At 47.1% G+C, this 10,779-nt stretch overlaps 4 protein-coding genes across 4 annotated transcripts; 2 read left to right on the top strand and 2 right to left on the bottom strand.

The window, feature by feature from the left end:
• Window positions 1-470: 470 nt before the first annotated feature.
• LY89DRAFT_690410 (uncharacterized protein) lies at window positions 471-1,650 on the bottom strand. Its single transcript, XM_018216096.1, has one exon. It carries the CDS (start codon window positions 1,587-1,589, stop codon window positions 828-830), a length of 762 nt encoding a protein of 253 aa, XP_018063736.1. The 5' UTR covers window positions 1,590-1,650; the 3' UTR covers window positions 471-827.
• Window positions 1,651-1,943: 293 nt separating this feature from the next.
• Window positions 1,944-2,546, top strand: LY89DRAFT_286026 (uncharacterized protein). The gene is made up of 2 exons (XM_018206484.1): window positions 1,944-2,168; window positions 2,222-2,546. The coding sequence occupies exon 2, from the start codon at window positions 2,236-2,238 to the stop codon at window positions 2,512-2,514; it is 279 nt and encodes a 92-aa protein (XP_018063737.1). The 5' UTR covers window positions 1,944-2,168; window positions 2,222-2,235; the 3' UTR covers window positions 2,515-2,546.
• Window positions 2,547-4,009: 1,463 nt separating this feature from the next.
• On the bottom strand, window positions 4,010-5,837 carry LY89DRAFT_741097 (uncharacterized protein; the record flags this gene model as incomplete). The annotated part of the gene is made up of 6 exons (XM_018220662.1): window positions 4,010-4,034; window positions 4,079-4,826; window positions 4,881-4,970; window positions 5,019-5,416; window positions 5,464-5,555; window positions 5,832-5,837. 6 exons carry the CDS (start codon window positions 5,835-5,837, stop codon window positions 4,010-4,012), a joined length of 1,359 nt encoding a protein of 452 aa, XP_018063738.1.
• A 1,071-nt stretch (window positions 5,838-6,908) lies between these two features.
• Window positions 6,909-10,669, top strand: LY89DRAFT_598274 (SE-domain-containing protein; the record flags this gene model as incomplete). The annotated part of the gene is made up of 4 exons (XM_018210030.1): window positions 6,909-7,046; window positions 7,662-8,298; window positions 8,349-8,572; window positions 9,473-10,669. The coding sequence occupies 4 exons, from the start codon at window positions 6,909-6,911 to the stop codon at window positions 10,667-10,669; spliced, it is 2,196 nt and encodes a 731-aa protein (XP_018063739.1).
• Between the last annotated feature and the right edge of the window lie 110 nt (window positions 10,670-10,779).

Here is a 10,779-nt window from a genome sequence, read left to right on the forward strand (position 1 = left end):
TGATGTTATGATGAGCAAGCGGCATATGTTTGGAGTTCTTTTGTTTTCCGATTCTTGTATTGATTGGATAGGATCTAGGGGTTCGTTCGTTTTTGGGTCATGGTGGCAAGGTGGAGAGGGTTTTTGATATTTGTTGGTGGATGAGGGATAAGTTGAAAACAAGCGAGCGGGTTTAAGTGAGCGGATGAAGTATATAAATGAATAAGTGTTGATTTTGTGAGAAGTGTGAGAAGTGTTAGAGTGTTTTATTGTTGATGTGATGCAGTGCTTTTTTTGTTTGGAAGTGGTGATACTTGACATAACTAAGAGTGTGAACCAATGTCACAGCATGATGATATTTTCGAGCTCATAGTTATAGCAATATTTACAGACAATATCGAGAGACTAATGTTCTGCACTATAACGTTATTTTTTGAGCTTAGGAATCGTGCTAATATTCATCGATAATATTAAGGAACAATACTAAACCCAGCTGACAAGAGAAGACAAATAAAGGACTATATTATGTATGAAATGCTACACGAACAAAGCTTGAAAGCCGCTCTTGATCATTGCAAGACAGCAGTCATCTAGCTCTCCGGCAGCGAGGGCAATAGCTATATCGTACAGATAAAAGTCATCTTCATCACTGCTCTCATCACCGCTTTCATCATCGGTTTCCTCGTCGATTTTCTCTGTGGACTCTTCCTTGGACTTCGCCTCGTTCCCTTCCTCTTTGTCACGCAAGGGTTGGCGGGGGACGTGACACTTTAGCTGGTCAAATACTTTACGTAGAATATCTGGCATGGAGACTGGATCGGTGTTCGCGATCTCTAGACTTCCAATCACTAAAGAATTTTGCGTTGCGGTGGCGAAAGCATCGAATTCCTGGTCGCCTGTCCATTGTCGGCCCTCGTCGCCATGATGGCCTTTCCCACAAACCCTCGATACATGGCGCGATAGTTTTCAAGCTCTTCCGGAGAATTCTCTCGAATATCTTCATCTGGCTCCGGGTTATAGAAATATTTCGCCGGGTCCCAGTCTCGAGTCAGCCATGCTGGGTAGCGCTCATTTCCGATGCAGCGCGGAACAGTAGCCACACCATCCCAGTCAATAAGCGCACGCAAATTGCCTTCGGGGGTGACCAGGACGTTCTGAATGTCAAAATCAGGGTGCGAAAGAACAAAACCAGGCTCAATATAGTGAGTACTGCAAGGCATCCAGTCAATGAAGTGTCGCAAGAGGTGGTGCAGTCCCTTCCCATAATCATCTGCTGGGCTCCTACTCCTATCTGCCAAGGACTGAAAGTAGGCTTTTGGGTCTTTGGACGGCTCTACTTCGCAGTAGATTGCGGTCTCATCCGAGTCATCGGTTTTCAGCCGGTCCAGCATTGCTTGCATGTCCATCCTCCGCATAGGACCGATAGTGGGATCTCGTTCTCCTTCCGCAAACACGAGTGAGCCGCCTTCACCATATGTGAGAGCGCCCATCTGAACCATGGCTACCGCAACTTCCTCTAGAGCTCGAGCACGACGCGCCTCCAAAAGGTCCTTTGGGCATTGACTGTCAAACCACAGCTCGTTTAAAGGGATCGCGTCAATGTACTCCATGAGTATGTATGGGCAGTTGAGAGCGTTGCTAAGCGAAGAATCGAATGAGTAGACCTCCGGGACGGGAATGGTCGTCTTATCTCTCAATAGACGCATCGTCATAGCCTCAGACATGAGGAAGCTTGCGCAGATGCGATCGTGGCGAGTGGCGTGGCCCGTTGCAGGGACCTTCAGTAACCATTTTTCACCATCGTTAAATTTGATGGTGAAAAGAATATGATAGGATCCATACAGTGGTGGGGAAAGAACAGAACATCCGTTTTCCCCTAGATGGATCTTGTCTTGGGCATGGCGATTGCGGCTGCGAATCTCACATTGCAAAGTCTGGTAGATGCTCCAAGTGCATGCCAGACAAGACTGCTGCAAACATAGACAAGTCTGCCTCTTCACTACTGTGGTGGTCGTCGCACATGCTAGCGCCTTCAGAGGATGGCAGAATGATTGAATGTAGTGTTCACCCTGGTGTATATTTTCTCCCAGGTAATAGTTGCGCAACTTGTGTTGCAGTAGCTGAAGCCGCGGCGAGAGCCGCAAAGAAAGCAGCTAAAGACAAGAAGTAATTTTTGCAATGTATCGATTGTAAGACTTTGTCTCCTTTGTAACTGCTTGGGGTCTTACTAATGCTGTACTAGGATGTTACGAACACATGCACTCTGGACGTGATGTGTTACGGACACGTGACCAGGGGACCTTAGGCTCAAGAACTAGTGATAGTTCCAGTAGAACCCTTGGGGGGATCTCTGACAGTTATAAGTGTTGGGATTGCCGGCATTTCGTCACTTTGGGGCTTTGTACATTCCTTGGTGTTCCACGCGTTTGGTGCGACCCACACTCATTGCCCATTTTCCTTATAATTAGCAATTCCTCCAGAGACACGCATACAAATGAATTGAACACAGAGAATACAATCATTAGCACGACATAGAGATCTTAGTGCATGTGATTACTGTAGAAAGGTCATAAAGGACGCCCGACTGTTGTGGCAGGGTGATCAGGCTAGGTGTTGTTGTTCCGAAGCGGGCTTAGTGTACTGCGTCACGTGATGTCATCCTCTCTACTTAAACCATTATTCTCTATCTTTCTTCATTATTGGAAGTTTGATTCCCTTATAAGCAGCATACCGGCTCCTTTGAGAGGCTGGCTGGTAAGTGCGTCTGTTGGAGATAGTCTCAGAATCGAGTGTGTGACCTTTCTTTATTGATGGACGCGGAGGGGCTTTTATAACTGTAGTTGGGATCTTGGATAAGGCTTGGCAAGCTCGGAAGCTGTATCACTAATGAAAACTCGCGTTTAGAAGGGAGTGAATACATTTTTTTGTGCAAATGGGTCAGGGAATCGTTTAGGGCAAGAGTGTAATTGGGTATATAATGGACGTTTCTTTCTCAAGACAGAAGGTCTTTAAAGATTTCCGAGGGCATAACGCCATTCCAAAGGTTGTCTTGTTGGAAAGAGTACTCGTGTAGAAACAAACTTTTTCGTAATGTTATTCTGCCGGTATCATTTAGCGGCTGATGAATCTCAATAACTTCATTTTGTTGTCAATAGCAAACAACTATTGTCAACCACAAACAACCATCATCGACTCTATCCTCTCCCTCCAAACTCCCCCAACACCCAACCACCCCACCCCTTCAAACAACAAACCATACCCCTTTACTCCACACATACATTGTACCAATAAATCCAGCTGATCCCAGCGCTCTGAGTTCATGGAGATAACGCGGTTTGCCTGGCTTTGCAGCTTTGCAGCCTGGTGCCGTTGGGGGTTTATATAACGAGGGGTTGGTGAGAAGATGGTTGGTTTTTTTTGGAGTGTGAGTCACGGGGAAGCAAATAGGAGCCAGGGGTTTGAGAGGAGAGTGAATTGGGGAGGTTTGTCAAGTGGAGGGTGAGGGAATAGAAGTGTTTTGGTCTTTGGTGAAACTATGGTGAACAATTCAAGATTTATGGTGGCAGGACTTGATGGATGCATAAGTTCCTAAGTAAGTGAATCTATGTTGAAACACCTGCGCATCATACTACAGGTTTGAGATAGCCATAGATGCCTCTGCGTAGTCAATCCTCCACAGATCGCGCTAGGACCATCTGATAGGGCACGCAAACAGCGCGGGATGCATATCGCGCCCATTGCGCATTCCACAGGGTGTGAAATCACCAATGTTGTCAAGGACTATAACCTCACATCTATCACATCAAAAAATAATTTACACAATCCAAAAGATAAGACGCATGAGACACATATGCATGCATTGCTGGCTGGCTACTTGCTTGTCGTACTTATCTATGTTTGAAAGGTCGAGTATTGTCGCAGCAAGACAGAAAATCAGGAATGAAAGATAGAAACCGAGGAACACCTCTCAACTAGGATTATTACTCTCAGCATCCCAAAAGCCAGTGGCATGGAAGTTAGAAAAGATCCCTCACCGTCGACGTTGCGTATAAGAACTCTCAGAATTAGTAGGCAATGTCCAACATTTTCCACCACGGACCGATTCATTCCTCTCAGTACGCATTCCTTCTCGAAATCTCTCAACACGACGTTGTTCATTATGGCGGTGGGTGAACGAGCTTTTCTCGGATCGACGATCGTAGTCACGGGTGGAACTATACTGTGAGCGCTCGACATTCGGATAGTGGTTTTCGGGAATTGCACATCCTGGACTTTGACGGTTCGGAAACTGATTTTTTTTTGAGGCGGAGCACGATCTCTGGGATCTGGAGTACCACGGTAATTCTCTTGGCCTTGATTGTATGGTTGACGGTGTTGAGGATTACCACGGTCTTCGTTTTGGCGGGGTCCTACATAGCGGTTTCCTGGTGTTGGATGACCTCGGCCCTGACCTTGACCATTTGAGTATCGATTCTGAGGCACATGATCTCTGCCAAAGCGGACACCTTCAACATAACGGTATCCTTCTTCAGCCGGCTTGCGGTCTGGATCACCTGCACGCTGGTTCATTGGCATACCACGATCGTCGAAACCAGGGCGGAAGGATCGTTGACTGCGCATGTCGTCAACATCTGAAGCACGAGTACGGTCTCCCTCAGCAGGTGCGTATCGACTAGTTCCGTTCGTACGGAATCGAGGGAAGTCATTCTCAAAGGCCGGTGTTCGAGAAGAACCTGCATTGCTAGGTTGTCTAGATCTCATCGCATTTTGGTACTTGAGTTGATTCTCTGCAGACTCGGCTCGAAACTTCGCATCGGCGAGTTCAGAGCGTAATGCTTCTTCGTTTGCTATATCTTATGTCAGAAAGGTGCCATTTGGATCCATAAACAGCAAGTACCTACCTCTATATTGCTCCTCAACTTGTCTCTGATCTTGCTCCCGCATTTGCTGCAACATTTGTTCCTGTTGAATATTGAGAGCTTCAGCAGATTCTACATAGCAATTAGCATCGAGTGAATGATAGGTGCAGCCTCACTTACTCAGCTCACGCGCAATCTCGTCATCCATCCCATACTGATTGACGAGTCTGCTATCCTGTAACCGCTCGTACATCATCATCTGAAATCGGACACGTTGGTCCTGAACGATGGCAATCACGTTGTATTCAGCAATAGTCGGCACATGTCCAAGAATACTTGATGTGCGCAAGTTGACGAGAATGCGCCGAGCGTATTTTAAGAACATGGTCTTGTAATCTGAGCCTTCATTACTCAAGATCTCAGAGCAGATCTCTGAGTCAATGACCTCGGGATGGAAGCCCATACGGAGCTTACTGAGAATGAATAGTTCAGCTTCAGCCCAAGCTCCGCGCCTGTTGAGGCCTTTTCTGTTGCGCTTGATGTCTCTCGCGAGAATGCTATTACCGAGATGTAAGTCGCTGGTGGAGTTAGTAATGAGATAGTGGTAAAAGAGTTATGAACTCACGGAAGAAGGAAGGTTTGTTCCTTGTCGAATACATGATGAATTGTTGGTTGGAGTTTGAATGGATGAGCTTCTGGATGCGCCTGAGTAGGTGTCTTTTGCGATCAGTGCTGGCGAAACGGAGAGGTAGGGCTAATGGATCGCTGCAATTGCAGATAGATGATGTTTAAGTCGGAAAAGGATTCTGCAGGTTCGAATGCTCCGATGGCAAGACCAGATATTCAATGCGTGAAAAGTGAATTGCAATGCTTCCAATCATACCAACACCTAGAATTGCGCTAGGCCGTTTTCAGTCGGCTGGGGGGTTCGGTCGAATTTGAGTTAGTTGCCAGGTACGCATGGGCACTTTTCTAAATTGCTGGAGCGCCTACCCGCATCTGCCACAGTCCCCACACACAAATAGGGGGGTAACGACTGGAAGTTGAACGTATCGGAGTCGCCACTAACCCCTCATGTCTTCAAGTTGAGATAAAAGCCAATGATATTAAATCGAACTAAAGTGTGAGGAAAGCAACACTAGAGCCTCCCAAAAGCCTCATAAACAGATTGACTTATATGTGGCAGTTCATTCGAACTTTGATCAACCACCTTCCTGACACGATGTAGGCATGCTTGTCTCTGTTCAAGAAACGCTACTTTGTTATATTCACTGTCAATCTGTAACTTTTTGAAGTGCAGCTGGATATCCGGCCTGCGTCGTCTGTATTATTTCGATTAATCATCTTCAAATCTGCATCGGAGATTTATTCAGTATGCGAGCCCCGTAGCATGTTCCACGGTATCGTTAGCATGATGTCGGCTTTTGCTTGTGGCCCGTGCCCTTGGGAGCCCTGAAGAAGCCTGCCGTCGTGGTGCGCATGTACATAAACCCACCATCCTCCTACCATCTAGAATCAGAACCGTCATTCCTTTCTTTTGAGCAGCTGATTCGCCCAATCTTACACAGAGACCCCCCTAATATCGAGGCTCTAGTGTTTTAGATTGTGATTCGCCTCTTTCCTGTTTTGGAGTCTTCCCTGATTGAGTATGACAACAGCGACCTCCTCAAACAACAAAGAAATATATGATGTTCTTGTCATCGGTGCCGGTGTTCTCGGATGTGCGTTGACCGTGACGCTTGCACGACAAGGTCGCAATGTTCTTCTTCTAGAACGGAATCTCAAGGAACCTAACCGCATCGTGGGAGAACTGTTGCAGCCGGGTGGTGTGGCTGCGCTGCAGAAATTGGGCTTACTAGAGTGTTTGGAGGGATCGATGCTATACCCGTGAGAGGATACGAGATCTTCTATCGTGGCGAAAATATCACTTATTACTATCCACCTACGGAGAGCAACAATGATCCTCTTCGAGGAGAGATTGTGAAGGGAAATGACCATTTAACTGGTCAGGCGAGTCCAGTGACGAAGAGAAGACCGGAGGGAAGAAGTTTCCACCACGGGAATTTCATCATGAAATTGAGAGAGGCAGCACAGAGAGATGAAAGAGTGCAAATTGTGCAAACGACGGCGAAAAGACTCGTAAAGTGCGAAAAGTCTGGAAGGGTCATCGGGGTTGTGTGCTCGACAAGAAGGTCAAAGGAGCAAAAAGTACGTTGTTTTATTTCTCTATCTCTATACATATGTTCTAGTCCATACGTGAACACCTGCTGTTTATGAACTGACCCCCCGCCATTCATAAATGGCGGGGTGTTTACGTATGGCACCCCCTGTTTGTCAACTAGCCCTGCCATTCACAAATTTTTAGGGCTTTTTCAACTAGCCATAGCTAGACAGCGCCACTGATAAACAACTCGGGAATAAGGCCCTGGTCTCAGCACCTTAGCACCTCAGCACCTCAGCACCTCTGGCACCTCCTGCACCTCCTCTAGTGCAAGAGTCTTAGAATACTGAGGTGCTGAAGTGCTGAAGTACCAGAGCGCTAAGCTCAGATCAGGGCCTTATTTCCGGGCGGTTTATGAATGGCGCTGTTTAGCCATGGCTAGCTCGATATGCTCTGGTTGTTTATGAATGGCAGGGCTAGTTGACAAACAGGGGGTGCCATACGTAAACCACCCGCCATTTATCAATGGCACATGCCATTCGTGAATGGCGGGGGCCCGTTCATAAACAGCAATTGTTGGCGTATGGACTAGAACACATACATACCATCATCCGATCGGAAGATTTGTTGCTCAAAGTCTGGACTGCTAATTCATGATGCAGTACTTTGCGGATCTCACAATCGTGGCCGATAGACAGGCGTCCAATCTTCGTTCCCAATACACGAAACACACACCTGTTACGAAATCCAGATTCTGGGGTCTCGAGCTCATCGACGCGGAGCTTCCAAATCAGCATCTGGCCTACGGAGTCATCGGCAGCGGCCCACCTGTTCTGATATACCAGATCGGCTTGCGCGAAACACGGATTCTGATTGACATCCCAAACACTGTTCATCAGGCTGCGTCCAATTCTGGAAGTATCGCAGATTATGTGCAGACCAAAGTTGTCCCAGATTTGCCCACCTCTGTGCGACCGTCTGTTACAGCGGCATTGAAGAAGGGGATGTTGCGCTCGATGCCCAACTCCTGGCTGCCGTCAAGCACGAATACAACGCCCGGAATAGAGTTTTTGGGTGATGCATTCAATATGCGACATCCATTGACTGGTGGGGGTATGACTGTGGCTTTAAATGATGTTGTGTTACTCAATCAGCTGCTAGCCCCAGAGATCATTTCCTCTTTTGGTGATACACGATCGGTCCTAAAGCAAATGAGGAGATTCCACTGGCAGAGAAAGGAATACAGCACGTCTTTGAATATCTTGGCTCAAGCTCTTTACTCTCTCTTCATTGCTGATGGTAGGTTCCAATTCCCCCCATCCTCACGTCACTAAGATTTATATCTACAGATCTGCAACTTCAAGTCCTTCAACGTGGCTTTAATCGATATATACAGCGCGGCGGAAACTGCGTTGAAGAGCCAGCCGGGATCATGGGTGGCGTTATCCACAGCCCTTGGTTGCTATTCTATCATTTCTTTGCTGTTGCTTTATACAGTCTCTCGACCTTGATGCGTGAAGGCTATGCCTCGTCGCTGTGGCATATGACTGGCGCTATTTTTCAATGCTTACATGTGTTTGTGAAGGCTGTGGGGGTCATTTTACCGCTTATATTGGCTGAGTTGCGGGCTTGAAGAATGTGTTGAGGTCGGCCCCCAACTTGGACTGAGACTGGCCCAGTAGCGATGCGTATGCATCTTTATAGACCAATTTAAGCCGCACGATACTTCCCAACTCAATAAGGCTTGCAGCGTGTGTGTTAGTAATCGTGTCCCACTAGCCTTTGGTCATGATCTAGTGAATTGTTCAATACACAAACCACTCCCGCCGGGAGTGTCACTAACTGACCTACCACTCGTAGTCACCTGCCACAACTCTAAGAGGCTTGCGAGTATTTATCAGAATACAATAGTAACTTATATCCTTCGCTAATTTTTAGCGTTGTAGCAAGTCACTACGTGTGGCAAGTCAATAAGTGACACTCCCGGAGGGAATGCTGTGCGTAGCGGAATAGGCCACTCCCAGAGGTCAGGGGGACAGGGTTACGCTGTGTAACAAATACCAATTACCATTCAAGACAGCCTTGGAGCGCGCGTCGAAACCTTCCCTCCCCCCACTTCCACAATTGAGCCGCTTAGCATAAAGGATATCATCCTCATTGGATACCACTATTGCACCTACCTAGGATGGTGAAACTAATAACGAGCATCTCATCAGCTCGGTTGCAGCTTCTGTACCTTGTGCCTACATCCATCCCTTAAGAAGACAATCATGGAGCCTCATCTTTTGCAGGAAAGTAAATGTAGTGCGCTTTCCCTCTGCTCCATATTTGTTCACATCTCTCGATATTCCACCAACAAGACATGTGCAGCCCGAACTGTAGCGTAGGTAACAATACCTACAGCATCAACTCATCCGATCAAGTCGCACCTCCTCTCCAGCACCGGCTAGGATGGACATCAGCACCGAACCAGCGCGGAACGGTCGATATCATATGGAGTTGTTTCTTGGTACTTTTTGTCTCTGTCTGGGCGGTATTACATCACAATGTACCTATCAGATCGGATCATTACTGGAGTACCCTGGGTCGAAAAGTGCGCTGGGCAACCCTCGCCATCTGTGCTCCAGAACTTCTTACCCTATTCGCAGTCATGCAATGGAACGCCGCCAATATTTCTGTCACGGAGATGCAAGATTTAGGAGAGAAGGACTGGTCTGTTGTACACGCTTTCTATGCCAATGCACGCGGATTCATGCTTGATGCCCCAGACTATCCCACGTTCCCTATCAATGCAAAGTCAATACACTACCTCCGATCCACAGGCTGGATAAAGCCACTCAATATCACAAGAGACAGCATATGGGACCGGAGTAAAGCTGACGTCTTTGCAAAAGGATTCGCGCTCATTCAAACCACATGGCTATGTATTCAATGCATTTGCCGCGTCATCCAACGGCTCTCCATCACCCCTCTCGAGCTCTTCACTGTCGCTTTTGTGCTGTCTACTCTCGCAACTAGTTTCTTCTGGGTCAACAAGCCCCAAAATGTCACAGAGCCAAATGTCATCACAACAGAGTGGCTCATCGCTGACGTTCTCAAGGCCGCCGGTGATGCCGCGAAGGAACCCTACATTGATACACCGATGGACTTCGTCGAGAAACCGGTCTGGCAAGGATGGAAGCGCCGTCCTTCGCTCCTTCATTTTAGCGGGCTTACCAGTCGTCCTCTCAAGCGCATACCAAACGATTACTCCCCTCCTCCTCCCACAGGGAAAGAAGCTCTGTTCGTGTGGGTTATATCTGTGGTTCACGCCGGCATACATGTCATCAGTTGGAGACTCTCATTCCCGACCGACACTGAGGCTTGGATCTGGCGTATCTCAAGCGTTACGCTTCTCCTTGTTATGATCATCGGTGGTGCTGTTCCTGTACTCTCCACGAGAGAGTGGTTCGATTTCAGGTTCAACCTCTTGTGTATCTGGATTAGGCCAGCAAGGAAAAATACTTTGGTGAGGAGGCATGTTTTCGATTTCGTTGTTGATTTTGATTACTTCGTTTATATTGTGGCTAGGTTGTTGATTTTTACAGAGATCTTCTTGTCATTTCGATCTTTACCGGAGACCGCTTATGCTAATATAAATTGGACTGAATTCTTGCCACATATTGACTAGCGGTACAAAACGTTCAACATTTTTGGCTTTGTTGAAATGCAGTTAAGACATAGCGATATGAAGTTATGGATAATAGGAAATATAGGTATGCAATATAAGGCACTAAATAC

Source organism: Mollisia scopiformis, assembly GCF_001500285.1.
Source record: "Mollisia scopiformis unplaced genomic scaffold LY89scaffold_29, whole genome shotgun sequence".
NCBI classification, from domain to species: domain Eukaryota; kingdom Fungi; phylum Ascomycota; class Leotiomycetes; order Helotiales; family Mollisiaceae; genus Mollisia; species Mollisia scopiformis.

What these genes read in the sequence shown, in the direction of transcription:
- LY89DRAFT_286026 (XM_018206484.1), top strand. Translation starts at nt 2,236, where the DNA reads ATGCACTCTGGACGTGATGTGTTACGGACACGTGACCAGGGGACCTTA.
- LY89DRAFT_690410 (XM_018216096.1), bottom strand. Translation starts at nt 1,589, where the DNA reads ATGGAGTACATTGACGCGATCCCTTTAAACGAGCTGTGGTTTGACAGT.